General features: G+C 40.7%; 1 protein-coding gene across 7 annotated transcripts in view; it reads right to left on the minus strand.

Moving 5' to 3' along the window:
* The window catches only part of slc4a11 (solute carrier family 4 member 11), a 128,722-nt gene that overhangs the window by 47,608 nt on the left and 56,289 nt on the right, over positions 1-24,825 (minus strand). For 4 of the 7 annotated variants that reach the window (XM_085766760.1, XM_085766762.1, XM_085766763.1 and 1 more), the window contains 3 exons: positions 22,835-22,885; positions 18,607-18,723; positions 5,647-5,690 (listed from right to left, as the gene is read on the minus strand). In XM_085766760.1, the coding sequence (XP_085622886.1) occupies positions 5,647-5,690; positions 18,607-18,723; positions 22,835-22,885 (212 nt within the window). The remainder of the gene's footprint in view (positions 1-5,646; positions 5,691-18,606; positions 18,724-22,834; positions 22,886-24,825) is intronic. The other 3 variants (XM_085766765.1, XM_085766766.1, XM_085766764.1) reach the window with 1 other exon arrangement.

The following is a 24,825-nucleotide window of genomic DNA, read 5'->3' on the forward strand; positions in this document are numbered from 1 at the left end:
AATAAAATTGGGAGAGGCGGCTGCAGCAGACTCAGAGGTCTGGAACCGAGCGACAAAACCTCCGATGCAAAGGTTAAAGATCTGGAGATTTCCGTGGCTGCAGAGCAGGAATCGTTTTCTACCTGGAAACCTCTGATTGGGGCGACGCCACAAGCGCCGCGCCCTACAGCTTTGACCTTATGGTATCCTTCCACATAACACTCCCACCGAGTCAAATAGTGCCGTCCAAACACATCTCACCCCTCTAGAGTCCGTCAGAATGGCGGCGGCCGGCGTCGAAGAACGACCTGAATCACCGTGCGAACAGAGAGAGATGAACACAGCTCGATTAAGAGCTCAGAAATCCACCAGGCTTCGATTTAATTGATCGTGTGATTGACAGAAATCCTGAAGCTGAGTGGATTCCCTGCTGTTCTTTTTTTTTTTTTAAACAGAACAAGACCCGAGCAGCGGGGGCCACGTCTCCAGTCTCTTGAGTTATTTGTGTGTGGAGCTCTATAAATAAATGTGATTTGGGTTTTTGTTTGCATGAATCTGTCGAAGCTTTAGGTGTGAGGGTCTTTCAACCTCCAGTCATTAAAAGGTTAAGGATAAACTGAACTCGTTTGGCATTGATTGAGATTTATTCCCAGTCAAACACACACACACAGGCTCTAAACGCTAAATGTGTGGTCTTTAGCTCCGTATGTGAAGGACGGAGATTTCTAGAGTTGTTAATATAGAAGATGAAAAGTGCACAGCTGTTGCAGAAACAAAAACCATATCAAAATTAGGTCTAAATATAGAGCAAACCAAATAAACAGATCCATGACAAAATTCTTGGCGGGGGGAAGTTTCTGTATGTGAGCATGTGACAGTGATAAAAAACAGAAGGAGAGAGCAAACAAACAGAACTGTAATTCAGAACGGGGAGATTAGTAAAAGAGAACCAGGCAAGCTGTTGGCAAGAACACGGCACAACAAAGTGAATCTCTGAAAGACTCGCTCGCGCTCGGGAAGAAGAAGCCGGGCTCTTGACAGCCTTGGTCACCGGTTTAAACCAGTGCCCTCTGGGTGCTGCTCTGAAAACTCCTTCAACAGTGGAGAGAGAGAGAGACAGAGAGAGAGAGAGCTGGAAATCTGTGAGTTTATTTCTACTTTTTAAGAATCAACCCTGCAGAAAGGTCGAAGTCCTTCACTGAATTTACTGCAGGTAAGTGGCGACGACAATTAATTGCATTAGTATCACTTTACCACGATATGATAAAACATGTATTTGTAACGTCACTGGCTGCAATGTCGGTGAAAAGATGAGGAAACAACGCTGCACTGTTTCCTGTTGTGCATTGGCCTACAAAAACTTTAGTGTCAACTAATAATGCAACGTTATGAGTTGTTTTCCAGGCAAATACAGAGACTGCTTGCCGAAAAACCGCCCCCGACGGGAACGCGCATCAGCGGTTTTGCATGAATTTACCTCTGAAACAACTCTGTCTGGTAACGTTCCATTATTATCTCATAGCGTGGTGAATGTGCAGGTCACAACTTGGAGTTGTTGGATTGTGTATTTGATTTGTTTGATGAGGGAAACCAAGAAATCCCATGAGCCTCCGTAGCGTAGCTCTGAGCAGCTCGCGGCTCTGTTCCGCCGTTCTAAAAATAGCTTGCACCGACAATTAAAGGTAACGAACCTACTGCTATGACTATAGCGATTATGGCAATGGGCCAATTTGCCAAAATGTTGAACTATCCCTGAAGCTGTTTAATTAAGGTGAAAATCATGCATACCGGTAGTTCCTCTTTAAAGCCCCTACATGTACAAGGAACTTGTTTGTGTTGATCTTGGCGGTCCCTGTAGCCAAAAGCGGTAGCGTTTTGTCGGAATGGAGACTGCATTTCCCATGAGCTCTAGCGCGTATTGTCGTAAAGACGTTTATCTGGCTCGCGCGTCAGGCTCTAGACTATAACTGTTTTGTGAGCAGTTTTAGGCAAATTACTTTGGAAATGTATTCAAAATACTTTAGAACAGGCTCTAGCAGGACATTCCCAGTTTCACCATTTAGAATCAGCTTGTCTTCACACCGATGGGCTCATTTCCTGTTGCAGGTCACACAGAGACATCAGCAGAAACCAGAGACTTGCATATCCAGTTTAAAGTTCCTCGTAGGGGCTTTAAAGGCAAAAAAACATGCCTCCAAAAATATCTAAAAACAAAAAATAATCGAACATTGTGTCGTAATATAAAACGAGTTGCTTTTGTTTGTTGAATTTTACACAGAAGATAAGGAACATAAAAAAATATCAAATATTAAATTGCAATAAAACAAAATGCAATTAGATAAATTTCCCACATCGTTCAACCCAGAGAGAGACAAATGTTGCATCAGTTCAGTTTTTCAGATTTTAGACCAATTTGAATTTGAATCCACATCCATTCGGAGCACGGAGATCGTCTTATCATCTCAGAGTGAATATTCCCACACTTCCCCCCACTCCCTCTCTCTCTCTTTTTCAGGCAGACTCTGAAAAGACGTGTGCACGCCTCCATCACCAGCAGGCTTGTTTACTGTAATTCTCTCTTGTCTCGTCTACCCCTGGAAAGCCTGAGATAAAAATGCAGGTTATCTAAACTGCAGCAGCATCGTGTGCAGGACGAGTCCAGAGGCAGACGAACGTGTTACAGCTGTTTGAAAGTCCTGTCACTGAGAGAAAAAACACTCTGCCGGCTGATTTAGAGTTTCTTCTCTAGTGAGTCCATGATACATCTGATGGTGCTCACAGGAAGCTTCTCACCTCTGGACCAGTGTTAGATTAAAAGGATAGTTCACCCAAAATTCAAATTTCACTCATTATCTACTCACCCTCATGTCGACTAAAGGGCTGGGAGAAGTTTCAGAGTCCTCCGTGCCTTCTCGGAGTTCTCGGGGGGGGGTCCGCGCAGCAGTATTTGTCCATATAATGGTTGTGAATGGTGCTCACTTTTCTTCGTCCAAAAAGACAAACCAAAAAACATCCAAATACCTCCATACTGCTCGTCTGTAATGTCCCTCTTGTATTGAAGACCAACATGAGAAATTGTTCCGAAAAAAATTAAATAAGTATATTCTAAGCTTCTTTGTAGCGGAAGCTCCCAGTGACTCAGTTCACTGCTCTTCCTGCGTCACCGGCGTAACAATTTCTCACGTCGGGGCTTCAATACAAGAGGGACATTACAGACGAGCACTATGGAGGTATTTGGATGTTTTTTGGTGTGTCTTTTTGGACGAAGAAAAGTGAGCACCATTCACAACCATTATATGGACAAATACTGCTGCGCGGACCCCCCCGTAACTCCGAGAAGGCACGGAGCACTCTGAAAATTCTCCCAGCCCTTAGTCTTTTGGGTGAACTATCCCTTTAAGCATTTACAGTAAACAAGCTACTGTCTGAATCCACTCAGATTGATCTCTGTACATCTTTTCCTATATGTTGTTTTTCTTTTTCTTTTTTGTCCAGGGCAGGTTGGTGTGATCTGATCTTCGCGCCCCCTCCCTCCTCTCCCCGACTAAACGTTAACACGACAATCAATCAATGAAATCAGCTGCTATTGTGTTTGTTTGGGAGGAAACACGCAGACAGGTCACAGGTCTCTCTGTCTCTCTCTCTGAGTGCTTGTTCGTGTAATTGATTGAAATCGCAAAGGAACGACGTGGGAAAATTGGAAATGCTAAATACATAAAAACCTCATCGGTGTGGCTTGAGACAGACGATGTCACCACCACAGATGTGATCAATACTGATGTAATCTGGATTTTCTCTGTCCCAATCATTTAAAATTTTTCAGATTTAAAACGTCTCAATGACATAAAACACAACGTGGCTGAAGCAGCTTCGTTGTGTATTCGTCATAAATGTGCCAGTGGCTTCGATAAAACACTAAAACTAAAAAACATACGAGACGGTCGTCGGCAGCAGAGACATGAAAACATAAACACACTGACAGCGACAGTTATTCACTTGTCGAGCATATCTTATTGATTTTTTTTCAAACATCACTGTACTTCAAGTCTGTGGGGGCGTTGGACGTTAAAGGACACAGGAATCCTGGGTATAATCTAGATTAAGTTGTAATAAAGCTTTATATAAGATGTTGAATGGAGACTAGTGTTTTAATCATGATCACATCAACCAAAATCATGTGTCCACTGCCATGTACAAAATATTTAATCCCCTGTAATATCTTTAATGCCCTAGGCAACCAGTGGTGCACCTATATTATATTGTTTTTATGTAGATGGGCTTTTATATATTGTAATTTTTTCTCAGTTTATCCAAACCACCACCACAGGATTTTACTTTTACTCAATTTTCATTGGATGAGTTGTTATTTGTCACTGTTTTCTCCACTGTTTTCTCCACGTTTAGCATCTCAACTTATTTACTTCATCTGTACAGCACTTTGTTTAATAAAAGTGCTATATAAATAAAGTTTATTATTATTATCATTATGTATTTAATAGGGCCGGGACTTTAACGCATTAATTACGATTAATTAACGCGTTAAAAAAATTAACGCATTTTAATCGCACTTATCTAAAAAAAAAAAAAAAAAAAAAAATTTTTTTTTTTTTTCAATTTTTTCAAATGTTTTTTTTTTCCTCACGTGCGCCCGCACGCGAGAGAGGCGGCAGTTTGAGAGGCTGACTGGCAGAGATGAGAGCTGGTGAAACGCTAGCATGGTTATTAAAAACAGCATCTCTGATCTGCCTGCACATAGATACACAGACACGCGCTAATTGCTCAGCTGCAGCGCTATATCTATGACCTGTCACTGTCACAGGTGCATCTCATCTCATTATGATAGGACTTCACCCTCAGAGCGCTCTGTCTTCAGACTGTCCTGACCTGTCCCTGAACATCACACAGGGACAACATGGAGCTGCCTGTGTGATTGGTTACTGAGTTTTATTAATGTTTACATCAGGCTGAGATCAACAAATCAGTTTATGCTACTGTGATTTAAGTAGACTAGTTAAATACTACAGTAATCATCATAGTGTATTGGAAGGAAAGACCATTTAATCTGTATCAAATATCGATTAATGAATTAATCGATAATTTGCATCCCTAGTCTGTTGGTCTTGGTTAAGTACCACCTTGAATGCTTAAGCTTATGTATTCAGTCATTCAATGGTATACTAAAATCCATGTGAAAAAAAAATGCTTCTCACTGTTCTCAGGTCAAATATTTATATGCGATTAAAATGCGATTAATTGCGATTAATTAATTACAAAGCCTCTAATTAATTCGATTAATTTTTTTAATCGAGTCCCGGCCCTAGTATTTAAACATATTGAGAAGGCTGTAGCTATTGTGTGGACTCTTCAGCAGTAAATCTTATCTAACCTTCAGTACCTCGACTTGCTGTCTGCTCAACTCCCTAAAGTTAACATCATAAATATCCAAAAGTTTCAAATGAAGTCACTTTCAAAGTTTAACACTATATTTGTTTTTTCAGTGCCATGATAAAAAGCAAGTTGTTTTACAGCTTCTTTTTATGGGCTGTTCTTGTTTATCTAGTCGATAAATCAGAGCAGTTAAAATGTAAACATACTGGCTAGATTAACTTTTTTGTTGTTTCTTACTGATGCTTCATTGCATTTAAATTAGTGAATATTAACACTTACCCTTCGTGATGTGTTCAGTAACACACAACCAGAATCATCGGCATCTGTGGAAACAACACAAAACAGACAATTAGCACATTGACGAATTATCATCATACTCATTCTGATGCACAATCAGAGATTACACATATAAACGAGGACGTATCACTGCATCAGTTTTAGCATTTCTTCTCCTGGTCACGGTGATTAATAACCCAGAGGTGACAGCTGCTGAGCTGCCCTCGTCTTTCTATAATGCATCAAAAAAACAGATGGTGTAAAATCTTCTGTTGTCCTAAATGAAACACAAGTGAAGTAATACTACTGGTGAGAAGAAGTTGATCTCAGACACAGAGACAAAAGGTTGCAGCGAAAACATTTGGATGAATTGACATATTTGGAGTTTTAACTCTTAATAGTCATTTTCTCACTTGATAAACAACCAGAACTTAATGAAGTGACATTAAAACAGTGGGAAATTTGTTTCTAGTCTTGGAGTTGGCTCATAGCTGAAGACTTTTTAATATCATCGGTGAAATAAAATGCAGGAGGAACTGGAACCCTCCAACTAAAAGATGTTTTTGGGGAGTCGATCAGTGACCCCAGAGCTGTAACCAGATCCTGGTTCCTGGATAAAGTTCCTTCAGTGGAAATATACCTCATAATAATCTATCATGATCAAACAAGTACCTACAATTTAGTGGATTTGAGCCAAGTCTGCTTTGAAATACACCAGTTTTACCCGGTGAAGATGATCAATATACACTGTACGACGAGGCAACTGAGGCACAACGTTATAGTGCTGTATCTATCCTCAAATTCAACTTCTTTCATATCTGTACCAAACTGCAGGGGGTTGCATTATGCGTTAGGTTATTTCCATATGCAGTATACCCCAGTTATTCTGTTTTATGAATCTGAGCCTCTGATTTCCACCTGCGTTTGTGAGTCTGTAACAGAACAATAGAAAATCAAGGCTAAATGTTTAAAACTTTGTAGATACCGCAAGTATAACTTCTTTGTTATTATTATGGATTATCATCATACGGCAAAATTTACACTTGAGTCTCAAACCACCAAGATAAACCAAACCATTGAACTGAAACTGGCTCCCAGTGAATTTACAAACAACTGGGGACATTTATTTAACCGTTATTAAACTGGAAACAATGAAGACACGTCTTGAACGCAGCCTTGAACCTCAGTTCACCTCAGTTGTCAAACAATACAACAGCATTTTCTTTAGTAAAAATCTGAATATTACAAGTTCAAATGCTCAGCGCTTTAATGCTTTAATCTATAGTAACATGGTAATTATAATGTTCTGTATTTGCATTTCAAAGCTTTTTCCTTTTTTTTTTTTAAACAACAGGGCATTCATTACTGATGGTGAAAGGTCTGAGGGGTAAAAAAAAAAAAGAGATCACACGTAACAAGCACTCAGGCTGTAAAGAAAGGAAAAGCCTGAGACCCTTTTTTCTAATAGTGATGAAAATGTCAAGAGGCGAGTCTCTAAATGCTCTCATTGAACAGGGATTGGAAGTTCTCTGCTGATAAGGCTTTAATACACAAGTCTGTGGAGCTGAGGCGAACGTTCAGATAAAAGTACAAAGGTCTGGATTTTCCCAGTGTCGCGAAAAAAAAGGGAAAAGAAAGAAAGAAAGAAAAGGGAAAAGAGGAAAAAACCTTTTTGTTTAATGATAAAACAATAACATGGTGGGGGGACGAATTGAAGGTTTTCAACACTCTTCAGTGCCGTAACTAGCGGGGGCTGTCAGTGTACCCTGCTGACTCTCATAAAACAGTCCGCCACCGCCGTTACGTAACGCAGTTATCACAGTTTACTGCGGGGAGGACGTTATTAGGTTACCATGGGCTTTCCTCCTCTGCTCCGCGTGATGCACTGTGTCGGCTCCGTCTGGAAATCAATCAGCGCTTAACTCCACCCTCCAGCAATGGAAACGCAAGAAACCCCCCCACCCCACACACACACACACACACAATGCACCCCAACCCAACCCAACCCCAACCCCACCTCCCCCTTTAACAAGCCAATAAGCCCCAGGAAAGCGCCAGGATATCGTAATATCAATAATCCAGCCACAAGTGAATGTTAAGGATGTTTGAGTCTGCAGTGAGAGAGAGGGAGAGGACGGTGGAGGGGCTTTGATCGCCACGCCAAACACCTCGCCATCATAAAACCCTGCAGGCAGTGGAGGGAGAAAGAGAGAAAGAGAGAAAGAAAGACAGGCAGGCAGACAGAGAGACAGAGAGAGAGAAAGTCCCAGCCTCTACCTCTCTATGATGAGACTATGGCAGGGGGGCACGTGTCATGTGCAGTGGATTTGGTTCATCAAAGCCTCACAATCAAAAAGCACACGGCTGCTGGGCTGATCCGTTCCCACAGGGGCGACGGAGCGCCGGCTCTAATTGCTGTCAGGCTGCAGCCGTAAGGAGATATTCATATATTCATATAAGATTACCTCGTCCCCCCTCTTCCTCCCCTCTTCCTCCCAACCATCACCTCTTTCTAAATGGCCCCCTGTATGTCTCAATATAGTGTCTGGCTTAAAGTAATCCAGGAGAATTTCAGGGTTTAGGATTAAAGAGGGTGGAGGGAGAAAGTGTTCAAATGTGACACCGGCTTGTTTCTCTGCTCCTTGTTTGATCAACGTGGCACCGGAACTGTTGATTATTATTATATTCAGTCAGATACAAGTGTTACGTAATCTCAGAGTGGAGAGAGTTGTATTATTCTAGTCATTAATGGTTGCAGGCGGAGCGACCAAGTGATGGGAGATGAGATGTTGTATCCAAACAGGCTCATGTCACGTGTCGATGAGTCGGGGTCCAGCAGCGTCGTTTGAAACAGAATAAGAGTCTGGGATCAAAAATAACTGGTCTGATGGTGGAAATATGGAAAAATGTGAAACTGTGGCATAAAAACACATCTAAAAACCATCTATACAAACTTTGTCTGTCATGTTTTAACTGCTCAGGTTATGTCACTTAGTGAAATCACAATAAAAACCAACACTGGCTTTATCAAGTGGATTATTTTGAATAATCTGGATGTGATAAATCCATATTTATCATCTTAAATTCATATTTATGGAAGAAACAGATTGACAGATTCATAATTATATCAAAATAATTGGTTATTAACAAAAAAATTCATCGGGTTATGGTGTGTTGTAGACGTTTTTTAGACTTCATAGTAAAACTTTATGATTAACGCACTATGAAGCATTAAATAAGCATCAAATACCTAATTAATCATATCATCTTCCTACATTTATACTAATTAGCATATAAAGTATAAACACAGTTATAAATGTTTAACTCTGGATCAATAAGCTCATCTATAATTTGTCTAATCATGGTATTTTCATACTTAATAAATGATGGAGTCAGTATTTAGAAAACTTTGTTTAATTACAAACCAGTAATTTAGGAGATGTTAAAGGTTCATAAGATCTACAAAGAGTTAATAAATTACTCAGGTGAATATTCAAGTGTGTATTCATTCAAGTGTTACCGACTGCATTAATCCTTCGCCTCATGTTACTTCACTTCACATTAAAATAAGTTCTTTGCAGTACGTTATTAAGTTTTAAATCAGTATCAGATTGGAAATTGTCGATCCTCAGTCGGGGAATCAGGATTGGTATCAACAGAGAACGAGTCAAATTAACGCAGCCATATAAATAAGTGCACGGTGCTATAAATATATTTTACAATTGTGTGTACTCACTCAGTAACATTCCTCATCAATCACACCCGGAGCAGCTCGGAGCTCAGGGGGAAAAGGTGGATAAGTGGATGTAAAGTGGTTACTTTATCTAATTTTGAGGGAAACTAACGTATTTAGCTTTTGTTTACAGTCGAGATTTGACCATCCCTTTGACAAATTTAGAGTCGCAATCATTTAAAAACAGCACCTGTATCATTGGAAATAAATCAACCTGCGATATTTTGGCAGAAATGGAAAAAAAAAAAAAGTAGAATTTAAATTCAGAGGCACGATTGGATTACGAGGCCTGGAGAAAACCCCTGTGACCTTGGCAAACAAGAATGTCCTTGCAAATGTATGAATATTTTAGACGTTGGCTTCTCACTCTGAGGCTCTTTTATCGACCAGAAGAAACTATTCTGTATGAAAATACAATCTGGCGTAGAAGAATTGGCCTGTTTACCAACACAGTCTGCATGATGAGTTGGAGAAACCAGAACCCATTTGCTGCTGCGCTCTTCATGCTTTAAACACTGAAATCTTCCCATGATAAGTGAAGAATGTGCGTCGGTCTGTTTCTCTACAGTCAGTTAACTGTGTTTATAAAAACAAACCCCACTCATTGGGGGGAGGGCTTCAAGGTCAAGCAGTGACCTTGGTCCGAGCCGAGCCTAAATCGACAAGTTTCCAGAGAGAAAGACAGAGACAGACGGAGAGAGAGAGAGAGAGAGGCGTCCGTCTTTCCTCTCGACTTTACCACTTCGGTATTCAGCCCAATTGATTGAACTGAAGTGGAAGTGCGCCCAGCACTGGCAGAAATATAATCATGAGAATCAATTCTATTTATGGAGAGTGTTTGACGGCTTTATGACAAAGTTCTGTGAAGAGAGAAGAATGGACAAGATCATGTAAAAAAAAAAAGATAAAAAACATGAAAAACGAAAAGAAACATGGAAGACAAACAAACAGCATCACTGTATTAACATCTGACAGTGAGACTCATCACTTTGTTTGATCTGAGCCTGTGGCCACTAATACACCGATACTTATTTCGGCAGCTTCCTCCAGTAGCGTATCTGTATTTGTATGTATCAATCAATAATCAATAACACTCTACAGCTTCAGTGGTTGTACATACAGTATAGGCACAGCAGCACTTTGTACTATACTAAGAGCTCTCTGCTAATTCAGGGGCAGCATTTTAACACGGACAATAAAGGCTCCTTCAAATGCAGTCGGAAATATGGCTTTCTTTCTTTTACTGGATGCTGAAGTCTGCAAAGGGTCGAGTCGACTCTTCTGCCCAAGATTCCTTATGCAGCAGTGATGATAATAACACTAACAGACAGCGACACTTCCAAATGTTAAGACTGGGTTTCACCTCAGTTAAACAGTTAACGGATGGTGCAACTGGTCAAAAACCTCAAACCTAGGCAACAGGGATGATGCTGTGTGACATGTGACAGCTGGTGTTTAGCAGGAATAGGCTAACATTTAGCGTGTTAGTATGATAGATTGGTGTGGGTTACATGCTGCATTTGATAGAAAATTAAGTGTTTATATTTATTTATACAGTTGAAGACCTACTGTATGTTGGACTGGTGGGATGTCGGAATGGCGGTTGCCCCCCATTGGTGTGTTAGCGTGCTGAGACTGCAAACTACAGCCGGGGCTAAACCTTTGATCTACATTTTAGCTTACTATGGCAAAAGATGAAAAGTTATGAGATCTATTATTCTTCACCATGTGGGGGGCATGAATGTGTGATTCAAATGTCATTTTAATTTAGCCAATATTTTATTTTAGGTGTTTATAATCTGGAAACCATGAACTTCTGGACAAAAATTTTGTGCCAGTCCACTGAGCAGGTGTTGAGATCTTTGACTGTCACCAAATCACCTGTCACCTGTACCAAATTTCAAACAATGTCAAACAATCCAATAGTTGTTGCTGTATTTCATCAAAAATGTTAATTTATCTTGTGGAAACTCATTTGGCTTTATCCTGGAGCTCTGTGTTGAAATATTTTAGCTTTAGAGTCGCTAGTGTGGCCAGAAGGTCACCAGTCTATACGATCAATATAGAAAAAATATAAGAAGCAACGTTTTAACTGTAATTCACATTTATTATGGGCAGGCTAATTATCACTTGACCACTCATTGTCATTTTGCAGTGATCACACTATAACACAACAGGTGGCTGCAGGTGAACTAATTTGTATAAGTGACATTTTCTGATGTGCATTTTGTAACTCCTGAAGAAACCATAAAATGGATTTTACATGTAAATAAACAAAGCAACAGGAGCGTTGTTGTAGATAATAATGATTGATCTCCTCTTGAATAATTATCTGAAGTCACTTAAAAACCTACTTCATTTGTATCTAGACTCTTTTTCTACCTGGTTCAATCTTGACTTTCAGCACTTATGTTGTCTTATTGGGCATTTCAGCTGAACTACAAACTGAAAAAAAGAAAAGAAAATGAACCTAGAAAGACATGGTACATTGCCAGTAGTTGTTTTGATGTGTTTTTATGGTGAATGGATCATTTACCGCTGATGTTACTTCTCACATTCTCCCTCTCTCTCTCACCTTGCTCCAGTCAGTCACATATTTCTGCTTTATTCTAACACAGGAGACTAACATTGCTGTCACTTCTCTACCTGCGTTTTGTTGTTGTTTTTTGGAGAGAAGAACTTCGTAGCCGCCATGAAGATTTTGAGTGAAAAGCTCAATTTTGACAATTTAAAATAACATTTATAACGTTTGAGGATGTTTTTCTATCTCCATGACGTGAGACAACAAGGAAGAGGAATTCAGTGTTTTGATGATGAATCCTCATTTTCCTCTGGATGTCGATGTCACTGTGGCAAAAAATACAAATGCAGCTTCGCTTTGGAGGCGGAGCTTGTATTTGGGACAAAAGATTAAAAAATGCTTCTTAAATAACTCAGCTGTTGGAAGCCATTAGAAAATGTATCTTTAGCTTGGTGCAATTAAATATCCAACAGGCGCAATATCGTAAAGGTCAAGATTGAATACTCTCCCAGAAACCGCGGCTGGCAAGGGACCAGAATTATAAAGCATCCAAAGCGTGACTACGTTTCTCATGAAAGAAGCCACTGTTAAATACAGAGGAAGAAATGAATTAATTATAACAGACAGATGTTTTTGAAATTAGATTTAGGTAGGAGCTGCTGTCTCTGGGTCTGATGTAATCACTGAGCTATTTGGTTTTCCAAACCACTGCTTATTTAGCCAGACAGGATGTGATTAAAAGTCCTGTTCAGAGTCTTACATTGATTTGATATGGTGGACGTATCGCACAGTGGCCTGCTGATGTGGAATAATAGAATAACATAATAATTTGTGACATAAATTAAAAGCAGGAACTGGGGAATGCAAACAGCTAATGACACTGGGATCAAATGCATGTGACAGGCTCAGACTCAGGGTGGTGCAGAGACTGGAGCGAAAACAAAACACACTCATCAACATTCAGCTGTGCTGTCAATGAATAATGCACTGAGAATCTGGGAATAGACACTGTTAGGCATGACAAACACTCTGCACCTGCAGGCAAGAGTTTTGCCTGATGACAGCAGCGATAATTCAACATATTACAGCTGTATACAGTAGAGAGGGAGCGACGAGGTGGCACACACAGGTTTAGGGGTTTGTCCCCGCACTCAAGGACCAGAGGTGTGAATCAATACCTCGTCATCAGGTGTAGTTGGTTTAATGCGCAAAGAGGATTTGAATGTATCTGCTGCAAGAAGTTGGTACTGGTATCTCTAAGCATTGGATGCACGAGGACGAAGGTGTTCACACATCAGTCTACATTTTTTTGTTTTTGGCTATGATAGTTGGTGTTATCTGCAGCGTGACAGTTGTGATACAGTACTTTAGGTTGTAAACTGTGCAGTGCAAGAAATGTGACATTAAACTTAAATATAATCAAAATACTTGTTTGATTCTTGAACGCGTTAGCAGCATACAAAATATTAATAAAATAATAAATTATACACAAACACACAGTCTTGTGTTTTAAGTGTGTGTGTGTATAATTTATTCTTTCATTAATATTTTGTATGCTGCTTCTAACGCGTTCGCTCCAGCAAAGTTTTGTTCCATTTCTTTACAATAACAATAAAATCCATCCATCTTGACAAAACATTCATTCTAACTTTGAATTTTATGATTAAGGATGTTGATTGAGAGCAGCATGACGTAAAAGTTCCTGTTTAGTTTAAAACAGGACAGTGTACAATACCATTGATCAATTGTGTAAAACAAAAACAAAGTTGGTTGTACCAGATTTAGCTTCAGCAGCTAATTTGTGGTTGTTTAATAAACTGCACTTGGTTTGTGTTATTGACCTTTTATTAATATAAAAGACAGTGACGTTCTCTGACAGCCGAACACTGGTTCAGCCTGTGTTCCCACTCTTATGGTATAATTTGCGACTAATCAATTTCTTGTTCATAAGATAATGTGATTACTTGAATATTGAAATAAATCCCTAATTTATGACAACATAAACTAATAAATTCCTTAAATTTCATCCCATAACACCCACAGTGAAGTTGGAGATTCAACTTCATAGTGATTTGTATCAACTGTAACTTGTAAATAAACATTGTAATAATGACAAACTAACATTATTATTACAATTGCTGTAACATGACAGTGTTAATCTGATTAACATTTGTTTTTCCAACGAATATATAATATAAAATATTAGACTAAAGACTTCTGAGTTATTTTTCAGGAGCAGATTTTTTTTTCTGCTCTGGTCTTTGCCACTGTCATGTTTTAAAAGAGGTTATACAATCACTAATTCTTGAATGCGGATTTTAACAAATCAGACAACGGACTTGGAAATATCGAAATAAGCTAGACCAAGGGAGGCCAAATTTGTGCAAAAATAGTCTATGTACATGAATGCCTCGTCTTTGCCACAGAATGAATTCAGAGTCTAACCTGGCTGAGGGGGAAAAGGTGATTATTGTGTATGGGACTTAGATGGAGGAGGTTTTCAAAATAGGAGCAGATTTTAAAGTTGAATTATTATTGAACAAACATTTCACTCCCTGAGGTTTCAGTGGTACAATAAGAGGAAGAGGCATAAGAAGGAGACGGTGTGAATCTGAGCTTTTCATTACAATTATTGTGCATCAGAGTATTTATGGATTACTGCTGAGACTTATGTATGTTTCTGTATACACACATTTAAGACCCAATCTCAGGGATCCCACAAAATTCAAAGACTTCCCAAGGACTTTCCAGGCTCAATTCCCTCAAAATTCAAGGACTCGTCATGACATAGTCGGAGATACGGATCAAAGTTAATTACTTGTTACGACACTAGGAGTTTTTATAATGAGAACTTGCAGCTTTACAGCGGCTCAAAGACAATAATTAAAGAGAGAGAGGGAGGCTTGGATGTGTGAACTGTTCTCACTTGTGCCCTGTTGCAGACTGTGTGGTCGACTGCCTCCGCTAATACGGCGCTGCAAAACAGACTAATGCACAAGTTAAAGAGCTGAGAGACGCCGGCACGCCGCCACTGGGCCGACATTATACAACATACAGAATACAGTATTATAAAGATGCTGCACAATTTATATATATATATATATATTAGGGGTGGGAGAAAAACTCGATTCACATAAATATCGCAATATCTTTTTTGACGATTTTTAAATCGATTTCTTTTTTCAAAAAACGATTTTTTTTGTTTTGATTTTTAAAAATATTGTGCAATGTGCATTTGTTAGCCTTTTTTACAATCAGAGAGTACATGTTTTGAAAAGGGTTTAAGTTCACTTTATAATGGAGTATGTTAATTTATAGGCTCCTACAGTATTTGTGTACAGATAAATGTTAAAAATGCAGACTGAAATTCGAGAGAATCGGCAATATCGTAGAATCGCAATTTAAATCGAATCGCCATCCAAAAAATCTTAGAAGAATCAAATCAGGAGAAAAGCATATCGTCCCAGCCCTAATATATATATATATATAAAAACTCAAGTACTCTCAGTGACCCATGTGAATTTATGCCATCTTACGCCTGTTTCTTTTCCAATCCACAAACTTTAAAGGATTTCAAGGACACACTGGGAGGATCTGAGGAACGTCACCCTGGAGACCGTAGCAGCAGCAGCAGCAGCATCAGCAGCAGTGATTGGTCAGTGTGTGTTTGATGTGGGGCTTGTTGACAGAGCTGGAGATTCACCTGGCCTTGGTTTTCAGTAAAACTAGACTAATTTATTGTTATTTTGTGCAGCAGTTTCTCTCCCTCCAGGCGCACACAGTTGCTGCTCTATGGGATGGATGTTTAAGCGAAGAAGGCCTTCGTGCTGCAGTTTACGATCCTGCACGCATGAGAGTGAAGTCAAACGATTCTGATGGAGCCGCTGATTTCATTTCAAGTTTTTTAAGCTCTTGTATTTTCTGGTCTAATGATACGCTTCCACGTCGTGGCCCGGAGGTCTAAGCATCAGCCGTCTGTCACACTGGTATAAAAAACTGAAACAAAAATGAACAAGTGGTGCAGTGCAAATAAAGAAATGGACAGGCGGGTGGAGGGGTGTGGGGGTGTGTGTCCTTATCAGAGGCACAGAGATCAATATTTATGGTAATGAGCTCTGGATATAATCTGTTCTGCTCTGACACTTTATGTTTATGCGTCTTATTTCCGACACCGACGTCGTTTCCGTCCTCGAACTCTGTCCCCGGCTCCGTCTCTCTCTTGTCAGACGCCGTTAAGTGTTACTATGTATGGAGACGTGGTGGTCACCTGTCACATTCAAAGGGAAATGGGCATCTCTCTATCTCTCTCTCTCTTTCTGTCTCTCTTTCTCTGCCCGTGCTGCACCTGTGACTGTTGCCATGGCAACGGTAACCTGTTGACCCATTTTTTTTTGGGGGGGGGGGGGGCGCGGGGGGTTTCTGGTGACGGGGTCAAAATCATCTGCACCTGCAGCTGAGGAGCCGTCTGTCAAGTCAACACCTGCCATCATGCAGCTCCGGACGGACTCAGACCTCAGAGGCAGAGCACCGGAGAAATTAGTTTAAAGGGATAGTTCAACATTTTGGCAAATTGGCCCATTGCCATAATCCCTATAGTTATAGCAGTAGGTTCGTTACCTACCTCGTTACCTACGGAGGCTAATTGGTTTCCCTCATCAAACTCATCAAATACACAATCCAACAACTCCAAAACGCTCTGGTGGACAAGTTGTGACCTGCACATTCACCACGCTATGAGACAATAACAGAACGTTACCAGACAGAGTTGTTTTTGAGGTAAATTCATGCAAGACCACTGATGCACTTTCCAGTCGGGGGCAGTTTTTTGGCAAGCAGTCTCTGCATTTACCTCTACAACAACTCTGTGTGGTAACGTTCTGTTATTATTTCATAGCGTGGTGAATGTGCAGGTCACAACTTGTCCACCAGAGCGTTTTGGAGTTGTTGGATTGTGTATTTGATGAGTTTGATGAGGGAAACCAAGAAATCCCATTAGCCTCCATAGCGTAGCTCTGAGCAGCTCACAGCTCTGCTCCGCTGTTCTAAAAATAGCTTGCACAGACAAGTTTGAGATCCACCATGGCTGCACACACACACACACACACACACACACACACACACACATACAGATACCTACACCTTTGAAGAAGCCTCATCATGTTATGGTATAAAACATCTCCAAAAAGATGCTGAGGTGCAAGGAACAAAAAGATTGATTTGGGGATATTGATCACGCCGCAGAGCAGATTATTGACTAGACCAGCGGTACTCAATAGGCGGCCCGTGGGCCGCATCCGGCCCGCCGAACCTTCCAATCAGACCCGCGACTGAGTTCTACTAGTTTACATATTACTGTATAGGCTACTGTATTTCTCGGGCTCCGTGCGCCTGTAAGTCAAAGCGCTGGGACATGGAAACACTTGCGCAGCGTTTGTGTGTGCCTGTGAGGCCCTGCACTGGGATACAGAACCCAAATCACCATGCGCGAGTGTTTGGGGAGCGGGCTGGACTGCAGGGTTTTCCCTGCCTGTCTGCAGAGACCGTGGGTGATTTTCACCGCCGTCTTGGTTCAACTGTGTGTGCATCATACATGGGGGGCCGTTCAGATGAAGCGTCTTTTGCGCGCGCTCAAACCCATTCAATGTAGCCGCGCGTCATGCACGCTCACAACTCAAAGCCGTAGCCGCGCGCATTTGATGAGACGCGATTGTTTTTCCGTGCACGTCTGCGGTGCACAGCTGCACGACCTGCTTCGGCCTGTGTCTCTCCTACTGTTTCCCACTGAGCTCTGTCTCGTTTGACAGGTGAAGGAAGCCCGTGTGTGGAAAGACGTTGCCTCCTAGATGTAGAATGTGTATTATAGAAGAGAAACACACATTTCATGACCAATGACTTGTATCCTCAGAACAGAGTCAGATATGTCCTGTGATGGTCAGGTCATATTTAAGTTGAAAATCACAGGGCATGTCTGAGGATACAAGTCAGTAGTGTAAAGCTCCAGCATGATATGTAAATGATGATATGATAATGCCAAGATTTTTCATATCATACAAAACATCATGAAGTGTATAAATAAAAATTTTGTGCTTACAAGTAAAATAAAAATATTTAAATTATTAGACGAAAAAGGTGAATTTAATTTCAATCTAGGCCTATTTGAATGTGCGGCCCCCAAGGTGTCTGTTAAGAAAAAATCTGGCCCTTTGACAAATGTATTTGAGTACCCCTGGACTAGACCATGTTTATTCAGAAGCCGCAACCAGCTGCTGCTTTAAAATGCGTTTGTTTGTATTTTTGTTTTAAATCCAGGCAAAGCTCATAGTGACACACACTCTCAATTATAATGAGGTAAAGTTGGAGGCTGCACAGAGATGAACAATGTGACTGACACTAACTCACATTGTTAACTAACTCAGCCCTAAAAGGCCACTTAAGAACTTGAATGCACCACTGTTGTTGCTCATTTTGTCTGATGCTTTAAACTTGAGCATTTGAAAAGACAGAAAAAAAAGTTTGCATAAAAATGTCTTGACCTTTAATTTCTTTTTTTTGCAAGTAAATCCCTTTTTTCCTCTCGTCTCTCTTTTATCTTTCACCTTTTCTCCCGTCTCTCCTCCCTTTTCAATCACTTCTCCAGCACAATTTTTCTTTCCTTTTATTTTTATCCCCCACCACACACTCTACTCTCTCCGTTCCTCTGTGCACTGACCTGGCCCAGGGCTGATCTGGTTGTCGTAGAGGTGGATGTCATCTCCGCAGGCGATCGGCGAGTCCTGTCCCTCCTCTCGGCCCTCGCTGCCCTCCTCCTGCTCCGCCTCCCGCTGCTCTGGGGACACAACAGCACAGGGTCACCTCCTGGACCTCGGTGGCCCCCCGGGGCCAGCGCAGAAAACTTTTAACTTTTACGATCACCAAGTCCCCAAAAATTTCAACATTCGCTGACTGTGCATGATTCTTGCATTTACCTCGACTCATCAGATTGTAAAAACTCATCTGACAGTGAATGAACCAACCTGTCGCTGCAAATAAACACCTGGTGCTGACACAATACGGAAGCCTATGGAGAACTTCATTTAAATCATAATATAATTTGTAAATAGCATTTAAAATTCTTCAGAATTTCCAATTTGCATTTTCACTTTCATTCACTTGTAAGGCGGTTTATGGCCACGTTAAAATGAAAATGAAAAGCAGTTTGACATGTTCAAAGAAAGACCCTGCAACATGGTAGACAATGTAGGCCTACTTTGAAAAATTAAAATGTAATATAAATATTTTGATCTAATATTTTACATATTGGTGAGCATTGGTGGAGTTTTTCCTCAGTCGATGTGAGGGTCTAAGGGCAGAGGATGTTGTTATGATGCTATGTAAAGCCCCTTTGAGACAAACTGTTTGTAAAAACGGGCTATACAAATAAAACTGCCTTGCCAATATTCAGCTCACAGTGAAAATGACATCATATTCTTTGGTAAAATGGAAACAGGACAGAGCTCAAACTTGTGGCTGTGAAAGTAGAAAACACTTCAAATACAAATTCTGCTGCACTGAAGCTACAAATTCTGCTTCACACACGTCTTCAGTCACCACAGATTCAGGATCAGTATCGACCGAATGTGAATTATGTCCAATCGGCCTCTGTTTCCTGATCCACAGCGGTGAGTAACGACCAGAAAAGTGTTTTTGCAGGTTGGACCTTTGACCTTCTGGGTAATAAAATGTCATTACATCATCATTTTATCTTCGTAGACATTCATGTGAACTGTTGCCACAATTAAATGTTCTTGAGTTACAGTATGGGCAAATATACACATACATATATTGCATTCACAAGAAGAAGGAACTCACACATGCACTGACACACACAGACACACCCGGACTACCTCAATATATATTGCAATATACCCAACTACCTCAACGTACTGTGCAATATACACAATTCGCTGTGCAATATACTGTGCATATTTATTTTTATCTATTTATCTTTATATTATTGAAAGTGTTTTTATATTGTATTTTTATTAATTTCGTTATACAGAGAGTATAATGACAAATAAAGGCATTCTGATTCTGAAGGGGGCAGATGTAAGCTCACAGTGACCTTGACCTTTGACCTTTGACCATTAACCTCCAAAATCCGTAAGTAATATAACTCTAAACTCTGAAGTTCAATAAAACATTTCAGCAAATTTGACCACCAGATGTTCTCTGTGTCGTCTGTCAGAGTAAAACGGAGACATGAAGTCTGTTAGTGGTCGTTTCACCGTGGAGACGCGTCTTTCATGAATCAGCAGGTAGATGCAGCCAGGTTTTTGTTTTGGTGCGTAATTGTCGGGATTTCGTTTCGGTAAAGGCAGCATCACAGGACTGAGCCTGGAGCCTGTTTGTATGACTCATCCTGCAAACCCCCCCCCTCACCAACCAACCAACCCCCCCCCCCTCCTCCTCCTCTTCCTGACACAGCAGCCCCTCAAATCCAATCCTACAGTAACTAGTGAGCTCCCAAATATCATCATCTGGCGATCGGGTTTGATGCGACGAGGACAATATCTCATACTCGTGCTCTTTATCGGCTGACCTTATCTACGAGGAGGAGGAGGAGGACCCCCCCCCCACACCCCCCCAATTTCAGTTCATTTAGTTTGTCTTGCATCAGGATCATCCCTCAGCACTTGACATTATTTGAACCTCTCTGTGTCGTCACCTCGCCTGCATCCCTCTGTGCCTCAGACTCACCGGCTGGGCTCTGACTTTCAAATCACCTTGGGAGAGAGAGGGAGGGAGAGCAGTGGCGACGGTGGCGGCGGCAGCAGGAGGAAGAGGAAGAGAAAGAGGAAGAAGAGGAGGAGGAAGAGGAACAAACCCACGACGGTATCAATTTTAGAAAAGTGTTGAAATGTTTGCTACTTATTAATCGATATCCATCTTCTATTGAACAGTTACATTCAACGCAGATTGGATTTAAAACAGTCTGGATCCTTTTTCCACAATGTGATTTGAACAATAAATGAAATCAATCCTGCGTCATTTGAATTCAGACGAGCTCCCGAACCAGTGAAGACGAGTGCACGGATCTGATCGAAGCGACGCAGGCCGAGATGGTTTGATATAAAAAATAAATAAAATAAAAAAAAACACTGAGTGACTGACTGACGTGTTTCCAGCCGCAGCAGCAGCATGAACACAACAAACAGCCGCAGCTCTTCATTAAAGATGTTTTCACTTTCAGGCTTCGTCCTCTCAGGTGCACGTCTGCCTTCACCCACAAGAGGTGAGATGGTTTAATCCGCTGATTATTGTTCTGATTAATTTGTCTATAAAATTCAACAGTAGGTCTTAAGACAGCGTCTCAACTGATGATAAAAACCAGCACCTGCTCTGATGGTCGGTTAATTGTTTGCACGAATGTAAAACGTGACCACAACATGTCGATTCAGAGTAAATTTACCATTTTTAGGTGTTTTTCCACAATATCCTGATATCATAACAGCAACATTTTAATAGATCGACTGAGAAAACATTTAGTAAATTAACATTTTTCTTCTTCATTTCAAAAAACTTAAGATATTCTATTTACAAAAATATACAAAATCAGAAAACGCCCAAATTAAAGAAGCTGGAAACAGAAAACGTAATTAAACGAGTTCAGAATAATTTTGCTGCAGCTCTGTTAATTGGTTTCAGCACAAGTTTCAACTGGTTTTAAAGCTTTAGACAGGAACATTAATGGACTTTCATGAGTAATCAAATCCTCTCCAGCTTTAAAGATGAAGGTCACGTCGTGTCGTCTTACACCGTGTGGACATTTCCAGGTTCTAAATTGATGATTACAGCTGAATTACAGGGTTTTAAATCCGAGGTGACCTCGTCTTACCTGAAACTAATGAACCAGCTCCATTAATACAAATAATACAGACGCTAAGCTTCCTAAAAACCCACATATTTACCTGCATAACAACCTGTTCAGCCACCTCGGGACAAGGGATGTTTGAGATTCCTCTTCTGCACACGTTCAAATGTTTCTGTCATTTTTTTTTTCTTTCTACTCAGATTCAGTCTGACACTAAATGAGCGCGTTAATAGTCGACATGTCTCTGTGACACATCGACCATCAACACGTAGCGAAGGACACGGTGACACAGACACAGGACCACTTCACCTGCTCGACAAGTGCGACAAATAATATTTCCCATGTCACCTTGTTCGCAGAGTTTGGTCACCGAGTTCCTTGGAGGAGGAAGAGGAGGAGGAGCGTGTGTCCATCCGACGTTCACTAATGAACCTCTGAGATCACAACGGTGGATAATGCTTACTTACCCCACAATAATGTAATTGCGTTTATATCCTGATAAAAGGTTGCCTAATAAAGACGACGGTGATGTGGGGGCTGCAGCGGCGGCGGCGGCGGCGGGGGGCCGTCAGTGAATCTGCTGGGTGAATTGGTGTGTTGCAGGAAGGGGGAATAATTGGCTGGGAGAGACCAACGCGAGCATATTCTGTCCTGACTGCTTGTGCTGCACATACTAATTGGGTGCTTCTCCTTGGCTTGAAGGTAATGAAACTGCCGTTATCATAACAGCCGGAGCAAAGTTCATTATTTATATCCAAATGCAGTGGGGTGTGAGGGCTGGGAGAGTCGTCTGAGTCTGTGCCGCAGCTCTAATCTTTAAGTCACATCTTCCACTATTATGGATGTACAGTACTACCACTAATATTTATCGGCGGCAGTTCAAATGAAGAATTCCTCCTCCACCTACCTCCTCCTCCATCGCTGCAGCTGCATTTGCAGTTTAGTTCACGCTGCGTCTTCCAGCGCTTTGATTATTTATTGTGATTTGCTTTGTTTTTGCATCGGGGGGTGGGGGGGACCGGCTTAATGTCGAAAAATTAAGCGCACGGATGGTGCATTCACTGTCCTGACGGTGACTCAGACTCACCCATTTCTTGAAAGAAGTATCCATTCTTGGACATCCCAGAGGGAGGCGCCTCTGCAGGGGAGAGAGAGAGCAAAACAGAGAAGAAGAAGAAGTCAGTGATCACTGAGGTGGATCTGGGCAACAGTAACAGGCCCTGCAGGGAGCAATTTTCATTTTTGAAATGAGAAACCCGTTATTTGCTATTCTTTTCACGCAGTAATTGTCGGTGTGAGGGATGGTTATAAATAAATAAAACTGAGTACGAGCCGTGATCAGGCCTTCGTTAGTCGTTTAGCGCTGGTGTTTACATGGAAAAAAACCCTGTGCACCATGTGAAGGACCTCCTGGATCAATAATTAAACATAATTCAGTTTCATTATAGTATCCGCCCCCTAGTGGCCATTAACAGACACAACGACGAGCGCTAATGCAGCTTTACTAATAAACATTTACTGCACTTTGTGCTTTTAGTGTAAGTGTAAATCTGGTGATATTTTATATTTTTCTTCACACCGACACATTTTTAAAGCAACACCGATCTGATCCCGATGTGTTATTATTATTGTCTGTGTGTCCAAGGTCTGATGTGTCTTATTCCTATGAGCCTCAGAGCTCCGCTATCGTCCGAATAAAAAAAAACAACTATCACAAACACATCGATGAGTCACACAGCTGCAACTGGGAGATATGTTCTTTCATATGTTCGCACACACACATCACACACACACACATTGTAGTTTATTCTGAGTCAATACCACATACACAGTTGTTAATACTCAGTAGACCTTTAAAAAGTGTATCAATCTGCCAATTAAATAGTCCCAGACAAATGCACTATTTACTAAGTGGTGTTTTATAAAAACTACAGTGCCCAGCTGTTTTAGAAAATCGAATTATATTTTCCAGACGTGAAAGGTCGGTTTTATTTTTTATTTTTTATTTGTTAAGATGGACGTCATCAGTGGAAACCCCTGACAGACACTATCACATTGTTGGTTTTTATCTTCCAATGTTGATTAAAATATCAAAAATAAAAATAGCACATTGGTAGCCTTATACTTTACATTACCGACTAATTGAATTTAAGTTTTTAAAAAATCCATCTGGGTCATCAATGATCACGCAGCCTTAAAATCCCTCATTAAAATTCCACAGAGGCCACAGAGGAAATGTTTTTTCGTGCGTAACGATGGTCATAAACTATCACATCTCGAATCCCCTTTGATTGAATGTCGTCGTCCTCAAAGCGCTGCAGGTTTGAAAAACTGTACGATCAAAGTCGCACGACGTTGGACGGAAGAAATGAAGAATCGTGAAAGTGACACATGATGCAAAAGCAAATGAAGTTAATGATTATTCTCATTCTTATTGGAATTCTATAGTACGTATATAACTTTCTAGACTAATTGGACAATAGTGAAAACACTCAAGTTGTTTCCAGCGCCTTTAACATAAAAACTAAAAGGGAAAAGCAGCTTGAACAATGACAGCAGGATGTTTTGGCTGCAGATGTTCTGAGAGAAAATCTCCAGCAAAACTCCCCAGTGCTTTTTTTTTTTATGCCATGACTTCCTCAAAATGTCGACTCGAAAGAAAAAAAAAAGATCAATTTTATCATCTAAACTGCAGTGGGTCCATCTTTGTTCGTTTAGTCTACAAGAAGAACGTAGCCTAAACAAAACAACAGTCGAAACACGGTGGAGAGACAGGGCGAATACTAGTCAGGAGCTCTCAAGGTGAAGTCAAGGTGAGAGCAACAGTCCAACACAGATGTTTCCTGTCCAATGATCGATCCAAAAAATCAATCTTTTCAGGTTCATATCTATGTTTTATGTTAAAAAAAATACACTTAAATGCATTGTTCAACCTGTTGCTCTGACTGATTCAAACATATTGATACTGTGGTATTGGAACCGAGGCCACACTCCTTCTGTCTGATCATTTCCGTTTCCACACTGATTGATTAATATTTATGAACAGACTTCAATTGGATCCACAGCTCAAAAAGCAAC

This window comes from Trachurus japonicus, chromosome 22, assembly GCF_045865225.1.
Source record: "Trachurus japonicus isolate A0001 chromosome 22, Traja_1.0".
In the NCBI taxonomy this organism is placed as follows: domain Eukaryota; kingdom Metazoa; phylum Chordata; class Actinopteri; order Carangiformes; family Carangidae; genus Trachurus; species Trachurus japonicus.